The sequence below is a fragment of the Sesamum indicum genome, linkage group LG3 (genome assembly GCF_026168435.1).
Source record: "Sesamum indicum cultivar Baizhima isolate 11 linkage group LG3, ASM2616843v1, whole genome shotgun sequence".
NCBI lineage: Eukaryota > Viridiplantae > Streptophyta > Magnoliopsida > Lamiales > Pedaliaceae > Sesamum > Sesamum indicum.
This window is the reverse complement of record NC_142659.1, coordinates 20,374,883-20,390,374: the sequence shown is the minus strand read 5'-3', so window position 1 is coordinate 20,390,374 and position 15,492 is coordinate 20,374,883. Positions and strand designations below refer to the sequence as shown.

Below are 15,492 nucleotides of genomic sequence, written 5' to 3'. Positions count from 1 at the left end.
CAGAACAATGGTTGATCAAAATTAAGTCGGATACTAATTTCTGGTGATTTTGAATTTTTTAATTGTCAAGAAAAAAATTTATTGATTAAAAACATCATTTACTTAAATATATTAAATATTTACGTTTTGTATTTATATAAAATCTTATCTCCAGGATTATAATTGAATTTTTTAATTGGCAAGAAAAAACTTATTGGTTAGAAATATTATATATTTTAAATATCTTAAATATTTATTTTATTTTTATCCAAAATTTTATTTCTAATATTATAACAAAATTTAAATTATAAATAAAACATCACCTATTGTAAGTATTTCGAATATTTTCTATTTTAAATGTCTTAAATATTTATTTTGTACTTATCACACAGGCCAACAATTCCCACCCCAATAATTACGACGAGAGTCATTATTGGCACACAGATGAACAAAACTTGAGATTTAAGAATCAGTAAAAATTATGGATCACGGTTAGTACTACATGAGGTCTTCCTACATGATCTGTATGCTCATCCCTACATCATGTTACAACCACAACAATAATAATGACATCACCTTTCCAGTCCCAAGCCTAGTAACCAATGAATGGACGAACGTGTAGCGATCCGCCAAAAATACCTTTGCCTTATTTCCGGTAACGTGCTTGGGGACACGTCCGGTATCTCAGCTCCTGTGGGTGTTGCACAATAATCCAGCGATCCGGCTAAAAGACTCCAAAAAACGTGGCGATTGCAAAAACTAAGAATAAAGCTCCTCCAATATATCCGACCTGATTCAAGAACGATTGTTAGAATCACAGAGAAAGCGCATCACAATTTCTTCCACGAAGGGCTCTTATAGTTGTTTTAATTTACCAGCTTTTCAGAAATGTATTTGGAAAGAAATGCGCCTCCGAGTATAGCGATAGACGTTGCAAGCAGGTGGCCCACGATAGCTCCACTTGCAACCCCCCATGGGGACTGTAGAACAGAACCAGGTAAAAGTTTTCATAATAGCTCAAATATGTGAAGAAGAGAACGGCTAAATTTCTTGCCAAGATGTGCAGAGGCTTGTACGTACCTGTGCTGCACCCAGAGCTATTGTAGCCAGCATTGATCGGTCTCCCCATTCCTAAAAGCAAATAGTGAAAGGTAAATGCAGTGTTCCTTCTCCATAACAGCAGTAGACAGAGAAATAAGATGGCAAAAAAGAACAAGTGAAATGGCAAATCATAAAGAAAAAGACGAGTAAAAGAATAACTTAAGCTTAGAGCAAAAGCCCAACATCGTTGGACTATGGAGCGTAACCCTTCCCAACAATTTTATCCAGCTTTCCTGGATCGAAAACACTATGATTGGATGTAGGAGGAATTCATTTCCGACTTAAATAAATGTTTAAGACCTTGCATTTGCATTTTCTTATCTTATTTCTCATGCGAGATATTTTTGTTTCCAATTCCGAACATGGATCTTCTCCAAAGACATCCACAATCCAAGAATGTGTACAAATGCTTATGTTGTTCGCCTTAAAGCCAACAAGCAGGACATTTCTGGCAATAGTTTTACTATGTGGCGACCATGATCCCCTGTCCTCATACTATTCCAAACTCAATAATAACATAGACTTCAGATATTGCTATATAAGTTATCTCATTATTAAATAAAAAAAAAGGGTTATCTGATTCACCTAACTTTTGGGTTAAACAGAAACACGTTCTTTCAAGTATTGGACAGTTTCAAGATTTTTACACGTTTTGACAAGTATTTCCAAAATAAAGGTCCAAGTGTAGTTCAAGTACTTACGCCCTCAATCAACAAGAACTGCCAGATTTCAACAGAGTTATGCAATGTCAACGAGGATTGAGCAATGTCGGTCTGCAAGACTGACATTTGACAATTGCCGAGGGCAATAACTGGATAATGAACTGAACATGACAAATGCTAATACTTGTGATTAGAATAGTACTACTGCATTCATTGTCTAATGGTTAGAAAGAGTTATTTGAGTTAGTTTCAACTCAAATTACTTAAGCACGAATTAGTATCTCCAATGCAATATTAAAGAAGAGACATCCTTGGAATTTTAATTATCATTTCCACTGAAATAGAAGAAAATGCTTACAGCAAAAAATACAAGGCTGAATGACTTCCAGAGAACTTCGAGGGGATTGGAAAGCCGTTTCGACACCTGTGAGAGCATAGATGGTGAAAAAAACACAATACTGTATGCAGACAACAAAATCTCGTTTAGAGTAAGAGAGACTGACAAGAGTATATAGAGCATAAAAAAAAGCCTCGAAACTATTTAGAATACACAAAAAGAAATCTCGTAAATAGAAGAACTATCCATGAGAAGGTGATGAGAAGATTACCTTTTCCTTCACAAGCTCTTCAGCTTCAACAAATTCATCAGATTCCTGGTTGCCCTGTTCACCAGTTTTAGCTGCTGTTGATGGAAGATCCCATGCGTCTTTAATGGATTTAAGACCAAAGAACATCAAAAGGGTTACAGCTGCATATTCCCCAATTGGCAAGGCTGTCCATAGCAAACTATCAGAAACCTTGTCTCAAGAAGAAAAAGCTGACATTCAATGAGAATTGACGGCAAGAACTTCTACTTACTTGTTTGAAATTGAGAAGGAACAGAATGAAATATCAGACCAATTACAACAGACAAAATAGTCATAAGCGAAAGCGCACCCATTGATCCCAGAAGCACCTTCACATAGGTAACAACAGTAAGAGCACGATCTCCACTTTGCTTATATCAGAATAACGCGGAGAATGTTACTTTGTTGACGATAAGTTGCATATTTCAACCGAACATCTAAAGGAACAGCTAAAACATGTGAACACAAAATAATAACTCAAAAGCACCTATATGCATGCGAGCATGTACAACTTGGGAGGAGTGTTCCAAATCATTGCGATTGCTTGCCTAAGGGTGAATACGGAACACTTAAAATAGCAGTTAACTAGTCGGCGATTGAAGACTCGAGTCGGCCCCTCATCCCCAAGCCATTACCTCACAAATATGTTGAGCTCCAGAAAATCATCCATCATCTACTATTTTCAACAACCATTCATCATTAACCAGGGTTAATCAATGCGCAATTAACGCCTTTCTATTTTCAATTTCCAGTTTTAAAGCAACTACTAGACCAAATCTGGGACAGTCAGCAGTGCATCCACTTTTCATCTTCAAGTAATTTATATCTGAATACATACTAGACCAAATTTGGGACAATCAGCAGTGCATCCACTTGCCATCTTCGAGTAGTTTATATCTCAATACAAACTAAGATGAATCATAAACAACTGTAATAAACTTAGCTATAGCATTGAAGCTATATGCTACTATATGTATATATGAACTGTGAGGGCATTCATGACAGACAATTCAATGAGTAAACAACTTTTATGTATCAGAGAATGAGGATGAAGGAGTTGCTCGGCATGTAAAACATAACATGAAGCAGTGAATTTTGAGAAAGAAGAGCACTGATAAGAAGCATCCAGAAAGCACTACAGACAAATACAGTGGCAACTACACCAAAAATATAAGACGAATGTAAAATGGCACATGAGAGAACGAGAGAGCCCCTTCCTCTCTTTTCTTGTTGTGGGTGGGTGGGGAGTGCAGTTGTTGGTGTCTCTGAGCAACCAACTTGAGTGACTCTTGCAAGATCTCTTGCAAAGGTAATGATTATCATTTGAATCTTCATGTGATATAGCTATTTTCATCAAGTTTCACATCAGCAGCAGTATCTGAATGACGTAGATTGCCATAGTGTTCTTCAGGGAATTTTCCTAGAGTCTTTGGATCTACTTTTGACATGATATTTAGCATTGGTTTGACCAACCTGACATCAAATTTATGCGTGGCACGTTCTTGTTTCTTGTTTTGATTGGTGACTTTATTTCTTTGGCACATCAGTGGATTTCTAGTTTGCACACTGAGTCACTTTGCCATTATTAGCCATACCACATATATTTTATACACAAACTGAGTGATCATCTCCTATAGTCGACCACATTATTAAAGGCCTATCGTACCTCAGGAGCATTACTTTCATCAGGTTAAGAATCCACGGGTTGTAACAGAAACAACCACGAAATGTAAACATTCACCCAGATTAAGAAAAAGTTGCTCTCTGCCTGCCCAGGATTCCAGAGCCAATTTCCTGATTACCTTTGTAATATAAGTTTGAGCTATAGGCATAGAAGCATGAAATATGTGAAAAGCGAAGCTCTCATAAGATCAATAACCAAAAGCATCTCAGACACATCTGAGACTCAACTTGAATCCTATGGATATGTGAATTAAGTGAAAAAGACAAAACATACATTAGCAGAGGCAGAAACCTGGAGAAAAGCGCGGATATGTGAATTAAGTGAAAAAGACAAAACATACATTAGCAGAAGCAGAAACCTGGAGAAAACCGCACACATGGATATTGGATTGAGATTCATACCAGCACTTTCTCATATTGCATGGCCAAGAGTGCGGCAATGAAGAAAGTCTGTTAAATCAAAGGAGAATTTTAGCCAAATTTAAAGCTGAGCAAGATTATCCCTCTTAAACAAAAATCTAAATATAATAAACTAATCAAATAGAGCCCAGCAGTTACTAACAGTAAGATGGATAAAGATAATAGGTTACGTTACATGCAAGCATTTACTCACAAATATATGTTGACACACAGGTTGAGTAGTCAGATGCTTCAAAGCATGATATACCAGTCAACAGGCAACAAAAACAAGTTTTAATTGGACACTCAGGAAAATATAGAGATGTAGTCCTAGCAGACATCCAACACAAAAAATTTTCATATGTAAAGGAGTGATAATGTCCCGTCTTGCTTTACAGAAAAGCACAGCTTATTAAGTGACGAAGATACAAACCAACATAGACATATCTCAATTTGGAAAATTCTGAAGTGTGGATTAACTTCTTATGACTTAATTCTAGTTAAAAGTAATTAGGGATTATGCACTTGTAGGCAGGGAAATGAGGATGATAGGAACGTGCTTAATGTTATATACACGCCACCTGTAAATGCAAAGCAGCTATATCGGAAATATTTTACCTTGTCTCCGATTTCAGAAACAAATATCAAAGAGAATGCAGCAGTAAAGCCTGATTTTGCAAGCGCCGGCAAGAGTGATGATGGTCCTTTTGTGAAGACGACCAGTAAAAATACCAAAGCACAAGTGCACAGCACAAGTGATATAGAGAGAGGATAAGGGATTCGACCAGGAGATGGTTCGCTGCCACTACCATAACAAATTAATATTAGTTAGGACAGGGTCCAAAGCTTCTAATTGTTCCATCTGCAGCAAGATTATGAATACAAGAGACAATCCCTTCACATGCTTAATAGAAGACATGCACATTAGTATCTAAAGATTCTAAAATTATTTCTTCTAAATTTTACATTTGTACCTGAAATAAATCTCAAATTAATTTCATGGAACTTGTTTATAATTGGTTCTTACAGTGAATGCTCTCTTCTTTTTTCTCTACTTTCCTTTTTTCTATTTTTAGGTTGGGTTGGGAGTGTAGTGGAGGTGAGACTTCATACACAAAAATTGAGAACAAGGATTGGTAAATGAAATGTCTTGTTTATCTTCTCCATATATTGGTAAACAGAAATTAAAGTTTACTAACATTTTGGATGAAGCATCGCTCTGTTGTCGTCCATCAAGAGAGAAACTTTGATTGTTATGTTCCTCTCTCTCTTCGTAGCCACCAGATCCTGTTCCGACATTTAGTGCATGTGCTCTTATTGTTCTGCTTCCCAAATCCACCTTTGATGCCACCCTGCATCCTACTGTGAAAGTGGAAGTTTACATCATCATTGCTTGAAAGATAAATGAGAACAAAAGGGAAGGTAATCAACAGAACAGAATGGTAACCTATTATTTAGCTTGTTAGCAGTTAGAAAAGAAAAAGATGAGAAAAAAGTAGATATCTATGCCAATAGAGCACCTTCATGACTGAGTCAAATAGAATGTTCATTGAAAAGTATCAAAAAAATCTAAGCATTCAAACATATTGGCTGAAGCTCCAATGGCCTGATATATGGTACATTAGCAAATTTTAGCTCCATGTGTTAATAAATCCTCCCATCGAGACCCAAAATGTGATTATTAAGCATTTGGGTGGGGATGATGAGGAATCTCAACACAAAGGCTTTTGGATGCGCTTCAACCAAACTCGAACCATCAAGTATTGATCCTTATCCTGTTAATTAGTAGTACCAGTTTCTAATAAAGACATTGAAATAGTCAACCAAATTGATGCTGAGAAGTACAAATTCAACTTCTTCCTAGGTTTTTACAGCCCGGACATTCAATATGATTCCGGTGGCAAGGAGCCACTGCTTTAATTTATTCTATAGTTCCAGTAAAGTTCAACTAGTTAGGATGGAATATTATTTACATCAACATCTGTGTATAGGAGATGCAAACATCAACCCCGACATTGATGGCAAGCCCAGGTTGCATTGTTAGAGAGGAAATTATTCCAAGCTAGAGATGTTCGGAGCAGTGACTGAGATCAAACACACAGAGTGATGCTTCAAATGAATCTCACACATGTAATACTGCAACTGACCTCATAGTACCAAAGCCCAGAAAACCAAAACCTCCCTTTAAACAGAAGTAACCGATATATTGAAGTCCTAAACCTGATCCCATTTTAACTCACTCGAAAAACATAAAGCCCAGAATCCAAATTGGGCCGCAAAGAATTTGTTATATACTTCAAGGAAACAGCACAATGGATCGCAAAAGTCAATTTCTATCACTACACTTGAATTTGTACTTCGCCAAAGATAAAAGATTCGATCTTTCTCAGTCCCATTAACTTAACAAAGAACAATCAAGAAACAACACAAGTAAAGCACTCACATGAAGATGAAGATGGTACAAAAGCTCTCCTGGGCACCAAAGGAGAGAAGGGTAGTGAATAAATCAAGGCAGAAATGGGAGGAAGCCTTCTCTTGCTTCCCCTCCTTGATGATACTAACACTTGAGGTCTCTGAAAAGCCAAGACTTGCATTTTTTCCGCTGCAAATAATCTGCTCTGTTACAAAATTCTGAGCTCCATTTCTCCAGAATTCTTTTTGTTTGGTTCGTAGTGAGAACGAAGGAAGAATACCAGAAGCGTGAGCAATGCCGAGAAGCTGATGAGGTGTGAGATCAGATTGTGTGGCCACTTCCTAGTGGGCGTGTGGTGTTGGAAACTTGGAACTATTTGGAGTGTTAGGAAATTTTGGAAAAATTGTATTTTTAGTCCCATAGAATAAAAGTATTGCATTTTTTATCTCATACTTTATAATATTAATATTTTTAGTTTTAAATTATTAAAACACATTTGGATCTGGTCCCATGCACTAATTTTGTGGAATCAAATTTGTTAGATTTTTGGGAACATATTTGTAATATTTTTTTATTTTATGGGACCGAAAATGTTAACCTACAAACTGAGGGATCAAATTGTAACACCCCCTATTTTATGGGAACAAAAAATTATAATTTTTCAAGATTTTTTTATTTAGAGTGAATTGCAATTTGCACCCCTAAACTATGTTCATGCAATACTTTGCCTCCAGTACTGTTACAATTAAAGGAGTATTTGTAATAGTTTCTACTTCTTTATAAGAATAAGTTGTAGAGTAAGTTTTAAGTTTAGTTGTAAAGAAATTCACAAATACCTGAAAATAAAAATAAAAAGTGAAAAAAAAAAATGAAGTTTGATTGTTTGAAAAATAATTCAATATTTACGATTTTATCGATAAGTGATATAAATTGATAGGAGGATACTTATAGACTTACTTAAATCAGTTTCATATAAGCAATGCAAAAACAAAAATAGTAAATTAAAAGTGCTATTTATTTTCAGCAAAAAGCTAGTAAGTACGTATTTTTTAATCATTGCAAGCACATCTAAGAAAATATTTCTAGAAAATAGTTATAACACTTGGGGTTAATTGCACTTAGACCCCTTTTCAAATATAAAATTATTCTTCTCTGCAAAGAAAATTTTGAAATTATATTTACACCCCTTTAAGAATTCTCCGGTTACAACTATACCCTTTTGATTAGGTTTTTAATGTGAAACATAGCTCACAATTTTATTTTATTCTATTTTATTTCTTGATGCAAGAAGATTGAATGGTTTTGACACTCATCGTCACTACAGATAAGAACACATGTAACATATAGAGATATTTACAAATTACTCATCAATACAATCTTCATATCAGTAGAAAGAATCGAACACACCACAATTATCTGATGGAAAACAACCATTCTTATGTCAATTTGTGCTTTTAGCAAAAAAGGATATTTTTTTTTCTTTTTCTTTTTTTTTTTAGTATTTTATCAGTTTGAGCATGCAGATAAATTGTTATTATTTTTAAAAATTTCAAATAAATTTATAAAAATACCAATTAAAAAAATAAAAATAAAGAAAATTAAATGTATAAAAAAAAAATAATGGGAAGTTGAGATGAAAGAGTGGCGTCCAAGCCCATGCATCACATTTGTTCTTATCATATTCCTCTTTTTCTATTATTTCTCAAAAATTTTAATTTTTTCATTTTTGCGCTCTCTGAGCTGCCTCCTTTTCTTCCCATCCCCAAAAAGAGTGCTCAAAGTTTGAAAAAAATGGGGAAAAAACCCTAAACCAGCCGACTCTTCTTTCTCTCTGTAAGTTCGCTTCATTCTTTTTCTCTGTTCTTTGTTAAAATGTACTGAATTGCTTGAAATGTTTGACAGAAAAAGTGATTCTCAAGCATTGCCTTCTCTGAATCGACTGCACTGATTTTTACAGAGATCTGCGGGGAAAACCCCTGAATCCCTGTTCTATATATGTTTGTCTGTTTATGATTTTCTTGTGAAAATGTGGACGTGTGTTTTCTGCTCTAGTTTTATGTCTTGTGTGGTTTCTTGTAGGGTTTGCTATGATGAAACATAGGAGCGGCATTGTGTTATCATGTTGATGTTGTTGGGACTGTAGAATGTACTGAAAAATCTGAACAGAGCTAAGCAGTCAAGACATTGTCAGTGGACTCAATTTCTTGTTGGTTTTTGTTGTTGAAATTGATATGGATGGAAATGGCAGTATAAATTTCAGGAATTGGGGGTTTCTTGAACCGCCAACTGCTGCTCTTAAGAACCATTTGGGCTTGCAGCTGATGTCTTCCATGGCTGAAAAGCCCCTTTTTGGTTGTGGAATTCGTGACCACCACAACACCCACCCGTCATCGGTCATGGCCTCTACTAACGGAGGGCCGTATCATCACCATCGTGTTGGTGGCATTCCCGAGTCCCACATCCCCATGGACTGTTGGATGACCCAAAACAGGGAAAAATACCCAAATTTCTTATCTGGAAATCAAGATCATGGTTATTATCCTCTGAGTTATGGGGTTTCACCAGAGACGTCCTCCAGTCACTCCATCCAAATGCCCCAGCAAATTATTTTGCAGAAAAATGAAGATGTGATCTCTCCAATGGATGAGGTTTGTGAGGAAAGAGATAACGGTAATGGAGGTGGTGCTGATGGGCTTGTTAAGAAGAGAGGTGGGGGTAAAGTCTCAAAGTCACCCCCAAAAGAGAAGAAACCAAGGACTCGAGTGCCTAGGGCTGTACAGAATGAGTCCACCCCTTCTGTCCATCGTGCACGTGCTCCCAAGAAACGCGCTGAAGTTGTGATTAATGGGATGAACATGGATATTTCAGGAATCCCTATACCAGTTTGCTCGTGCACCGGAAATCCACAGCAGTGTTATAGGTGGGGATCCGGTGGTTGGCAATCTGCTTGCTGTACGACTAGCTTGTCGATGTATCCCTTGCCTATGAACACAAAGAGACGTGGAGCAAGGATCGCTGGACGAAAGATGAGCATTGGAGCCTTTAAGAAGGTGTTGGAGAAACTTGTCTCGGAAGGGTATAATTTCTCTAATCCAATTGATCTGAGGAATTACTGGGCCAAACATGGAACTAATAAGTTTGTGACAATCCGATGAATTTATTGGAGGTCTGCAGTTGGCTCCCAGTGCATGCGGCTCAAGTTTTGTGCTGTATATATATATGGACTGGAGTATTCTACATCTCAGGTCATTTCTAACTGCTGAATTTTCAGAAGTGAGTTGTCTTCTAATTAAATTTTGCCTTTTGGACAACCTCGGAGGCGATGTTCTTTAACTTTTCACATTTTTTAGTTCAAGGAAAACATTAATCTTGTCTGGTGACAGGATGTGAAAATGATTTGTTAAGATTAATTTTTCTGAAACTATGGTTCCTTCATTCCTTTCTAAACATGATATCATGTTTAAGACAATAATTAGATCTATATTGTCTTTTTCACTTTCTTTGAATAGAGATACTGTTAGATTCACCTGGTATATTGGATACTCAGCTTGCTTGAAGCAAACTGGTATAAGCATGATGTCTGAAGGTGAAGATTTAACATGCACTACACTCTTGGTGATTTGCTATTGAATGTACAAGGTAAGGTTTCCTAGATTCTATTGGCTCAACAAAGAGGTTATTTGGGTGAGAACATGTTACGAAGAACTTATAAAATGTTGAAAAGTATCAGTAAATTTTCTAAAAAGGAGACTATAAATTCAAGAAATAAGATGGGAGTTTATAAGTTTTTTTTTTTTTTTTAAAGTTAGAAGTTTTAACTTATCTATAAAATTTTAATAAATGCCTTCAATTTTGATCATATTGATTACAAAATTGTAATTGCTAACATCTCAAAGTTTCATAATCTTGTTCTACAGAGCTTATTTTTAAGGGATAATTCATTTCGTTTGGTGTAATTACACGTGGATCCCTTGTGGTTTAAAGTTTTCTTTCGTCTAACAAATAAGTTCATTTGTTAGTTCAGATTCATCAAATGTGCTGATATTAACAAAAAAGTACGAAAAAAATATATATTTACCCCCGACTGATTTATTGTAAATTAATAAATTTTTTTATAATCAAATTACTCTCATATGCCTTCCTTTGTTTAATGCATGTTAGGAGGTATATCGTCACTGTTATAAGGTAAGTTTAGTTGGAAAAAAATTGTTTGACCTACAATAAGCCAATTTATGTTAAATATCAATTTTCATTCATGAATTTGACTAACGAACGATTTATTTGTTAGATTGAAACAAATTTTAGGGGTGCTAGGTGTTATTTATCAAACTACAGTGTGTAGTTATACCAAACTTTAGGTAGGGGTAGTAATATTAATTCCTATTTTTAAAATAAGATTTTACATCTTATAAGTTTTAAAGGTATTTTATATTATGAGATCTATGAGCTTATGTTTGAGTTTATTATTTGTTTTAAATAAGTTTTGCTACACAATCTCTAAGTAGAAGGAATATTTGTGTATCATTAAGGAACCAAAGAGCTAAGGAAGTTGTGAACTGGAGCTCCGCACAAGCGCTTATCCCTCTTTTATCTATCACTTCAACATTGGGGTGTTCAAAATTTGGTAAACTGACCCAACCAAATTGAAATTGAAAATTCAATACATAAAATCCGGTATTCGCTTTTGTTTCGATTTACTGAACCATATTGAGTACCGATATATTATTTTTATGTTTAATTTTTATATATGATTTATTCTTATACTATTTTTGTTATTTCACTTATTTAAAAATCAGAAAAATAATTAGGGAGTGTAATTATTATTTTTAATATTTAATCTTTAACTATTTTTCATATTTTTCTAAAACTTGCTTTGCTGAATACCGAACAAAAAAAAATAAGAATCTTTAACTATCAAATCGATCGATTTTAGTATTCAATATAGTATTTTGTCGAATCAAAATTCAGTTTGATTTTATGCACTTAAAATGGTCCCAAGAAGAATATTGTGTTCTTTCCCTTATGAACTGCTTTTAGTTGTTTGGTGAGAAGGCATCTGAAGTAGTTGGAAAAGAAATGGGCATATATTCCTAGTTTCCCAGGTTGAAGGTATATTTATTTTCTTACTCTGAGCTTTGCCTGTTATGGCTAAGGTTAAGTTTTATTGTCGGAAATGTATACAAGCTGATGATGAAAATGGTATGCAAATTCTTGACAAGAACCTTTCTCTTGCACCCTCTGCTGTTTTAAAACTCAAATATCTTTGTGGTTAGCTCAAAATGCCAATATTACATTTTTAACTATGTGTAGGTTGCCATTTTCAGGACATTAAGAATATAAAGCTCATGAATGTACTTTATTTACTGGACAACAAATGATTATAGGCTACAATTTTAATAGCTATTGTGGTAAATAATTTTTATTGACCACGGATAAATAAAATCAATGCAAAATATAGATAAAGTTTTTTGCCATGGCTAAATGTTTTAGCTATCCTCGCAGATACCACGACCAACAACCATTGCATGATTTTGGTCAATGACTATTTGCTACGTCTATTTTATTTTATTAGCCATGGTTAAATGTTGCTTTTTTTTTTTTTTTTTGTAGTTATTGTAGTTTGGAATAATTACACTTTTCTCTCCTAAGGTTTAATGTAATATATGTGGACCCCTTGTGGTCTGAAAAATTACATTTAGTGCTCCTGAAGTTAATCAAAATTAATTGAATTTACTTATATTAATAAAAATAAAGGGATAAAATTTATATTTACTCCTAATTGACTTATTACAATCAAATAAATCATTTCATTTTCAAATTATCCTTATACATCTTTATGCTTTAATGCATGTAAGGAAGTATATTTTCACTATTATGAAGGTGGTTAGTCAGAATTTTTTTTCAACCTACAATAAGTCAGTAATAAGTCAATTGATGATAAATACCAATTTTCATTCAATTTTGTTTATTAATATCGACGAACTAAATGAATTTTGACTAACAAAGATATCTATCTGTTAAATAAATACAAATTTTAAAAATATTAAATATAATTTTTCAAACCACATAAAACTACCTGTAATTATTCTAAACCCCGAAAAAGAAAATTGTGATTGTTCCTTATAGTTTTAAATTTTCACAATTTTGGTCCCGTATCCATGCAATTTTCTTTTTAATTTCGTGGAAACTAATCAAGTGAGGTTCACATGACGTGAGGAAGAAGATGACATGGGCGCGCGAGGAAGAATACGGTGTGACGTTTCTTATGGCATCGTGATTAATGAAACCTTTTTAGCCCAAGTTAAGCCCTATCGAATGTTGGGCCAAGGCCCAAGCCTTGTTGGGCCCATGGGCTTGACAGATAGTTGTGATTGTGAGTTATGTGAATAAGAGGACACCAAGTTACTGAAAGATTACTTGGTATTGAATATGTTTGCGATATTTCAGTGCTTTTCCTAAAGCAATTCCAGATTGTATGTTTGTTGGTCGTGGTTTATCTATTTGAGTTTCGAATATGAGAACTTGATTTCATGATTTGAAGACACTAATTAGAAAGAAAAATTGCCTCTTACATAATATACTCGTTTAAAAAATACAAGAGGATTTTATATAATTTTGCACAAAAATAAATGATCCTGAGACTATTATACTCGTTTTTGGTAAATTGACCATTCATATTATGAATATTGTTCTAAAATTCAAAAATACATTTATGCAATTAATTTAATCCAAACAGATTGTGTCAAGGTGGGATGGGAGGGGCAGATGCGAGGTGAAACGGGGTTTCACCTAGTAAGTCAAGCCTAATATTTATTGTGTCTGTGATAAGTTTTTACATTCTCAATAAGGTCTAAATTTGTAACTTGATTAGGTGACAGGCAAGTTGAGCCGGCGCTATTTGGAGCTCGAGCTCAAACTCTTTTGTTCGTAAGCTCACAAGCTTTTCATTTCTTTTTATGTATTTTTTTAAAATTTAATACTGTATCAATTTTATTTTTAAAATTAACCATGTATTATAATTATTAAGTAATATCATATATTTTAAATTTAGTTAATGATAAAATATGGTATTTTTATTTATATATTTAATCTCTATAAAAAATAAACTTAATCGGCAAGTTAGTTAGTTCATTATTATTACTATATATTTTTTATTTAATATTAATTATTAATTTTTTAAATTATCTAATAGTTGAAGAAAATTAGAAATATATTTTTATTAAAAATAATTTGGATTTGTCAATCTATTATAATAAATATATATTCTAAAATAATTTTATCTTAATTATAAAAAAAGATAGAAACACTTGAGCTCAACATCAAAAGCCCGAGCTCAAATTCGAGACAAAATCTTTTATTAAGCTCGATTCGTTTACACCCCTACACTGGACCAGTAAACCATGGTTTCGATGGTATTTAGCCTTACTCTTAGCCTCATCCCCTTAATTTAGAATCGAATTGGCACAAAAATTGTCAAATAGGGATGACAGAAATTTCAAATTCAATACCAGCTAGCCCTTAGTTTCCTGACGGATTGAATCTATACTATTTATTAAGGGAAGATTTTAAAATAATTAATATTATTGACAAAATGTAGGAATTGCTTAAGATATTTTTAACTATGCTTATTTGTTTTTTTTTTTTTAACAAAATTTTCATTTTTTAGTTAATTAATTTTATTACATTCAAGTTAATTTATTTTATTAATATAGATCAGTTGTCCATCTTATCTTCCATATTTTTCATTTGATCAAATAAATATAATAAAAATTTAAATTATGCACACGTATCGAATATGCTCGACCACTAGAATATATGGGTCTATTTTAGGGGTGGCAAAAGGGTTATAAATTGATTCGAGTAGACCCAGACATGCATTTGAAATTAGTTTAATTATTGATCTAATTGAACTCAAATGAGTTTTAATTAAATCAAATATTAATCGAACTCGAATTATTTGATATTTTTAAGTATATTTTATTATTTTTTGTACTAAGCGAATAACTTACCGAATAAAGTAGATGAATTTTTAACATATATAGTTCTTAGTCCAAAAACAACAATAAATATAAATTTAATCGTATTACATAACAAGACTGTAACTAGCTACCTTTCCAAATAGTAAAAATATTTCCTTTTCTTTAATTAATATAAAATTTCGAAATTTATAAAAATTAAATATAAAAATACTTCCAGTCGACCTGACCTGATCGACTCAACTTTTTACCATGACCCATTTTGGACCAAATCCAAACGTGACCTTAATCCGCCCATTTACCACCCTTAATGTCTTTGTCGGATATTGGGTCAAAATATAATTGATGGTAGTGTTATTTCATCAGAGTGTAGTCGTTTTTACTGTGTTGAGACCTCAGCTGAAGGAGGGCCACTTTGCCTGTGGTCCTAAGGGCATGTTTGGTTTAGTCCTAGTATTCTGAAAATGACTTTGCCCACCATCATTTACATTACCATATTAGGACTTTTGTTGTTGTCCCAATCCTCATTATTCATTCTTGGTTTTTAGCTTCATACTTTCTACTTGTTGCTCAATTTTACGTTATGTGATTTCCTTCTCCAAGAATTCATCCATTTTCCAGTTTGTTTGTTGGTTTTTGGTCTTTGGACGTAT

At 33.7% G+C, this 15,492-nt stretch overlaps 2 protein-coding genes across 2 annotated transcripts; one reads left to right on the top strand and one right to left on the bottom strand.

Annotated features, from left to right (window-relative positions):
• Window positions 1–424: 424 nt before the first annotated feature.
• On the bottom strand, window positions 425–7,216 carry LOC105158201 (protein PAM71-homolog, chloroplastic). The gene is made up of 10 exons (XM_011074861.3): window positions 6,894–7,216; window positions 5,650–5,812; window positions 5,069–5,255; window positions 4,454–4,501; window positions 2,601–2,697; window positions 2,351–2,514; window positions 2,101–2,166; window positions 1,060–1,110; window positions 855–959; window positions 425–769 (listed from the first exon to the last, which is right to left on the bottom strand). The coding sequence occupies exons 1-10, from the start codon at window positions 7,042–7,044 to the stop codon at window positions 704–706; spliced, it is 1,098 nt and encodes a 365-aa protein (XP_011073163.1). The 5' UTR covers window positions 7,045–7,216; the 3' UTR covers window positions 425–703.
• A 1,322-nt stretch (window positions 7,217–8,538) lies between these two features.
• LOC105158200 (protein BASIC PENTACYSTEINE2) lies at window positions 8,539–10,358 on the top strand. The gene is made up of 2 exons (XM_011074860.3): window positions 8,539–8,696; window positions 8,943–10,358. Exon 2 carries the CDS (start codon window positions 9,095–9,097, stop codon window positions 10,016–10,018), a length of 924 nt encoding a protein of 307 aa, XP_011073162.1. The 5' UTR covers window positions 8,539–8,696; window positions 8,943–9,094; the 3' UTR covers window positions 10,019–10,358.
• Window positions 10,359–15,492: the final 5,134 nt, after the last annotated feature.

Coding starts and splice junctions, on each gene's coding strand:
- LOC105158200 (XM_011074860.3), top strand. CDS start 9,095: ATGGATGGAAATGGCAGTATAAATTTCAGGAATTGGGGGTTTCTTGAA.
- LOC105158201 (XM_011074861.3), bottom strand. CDS start 7,044: ATGCAAGTCTTGGCTTTTCAGAGACCTCAAGTGTTAGTATCATCAAGG. Junction 4,502..5,068: donor TTTCTGAAATCGGAGACAAG/GTAAAATATTTC, acceptor TTGATTTAACAG/ACTTTCTTCATTGCCGCACT. Junction 2,167..2,350: donor AAGAGCTTGTGAAGGAAAAG/GTAATCTTCTCA, acceptor ATGCTCTCACAG/GTGTCGAAACGGCTTTCCAA.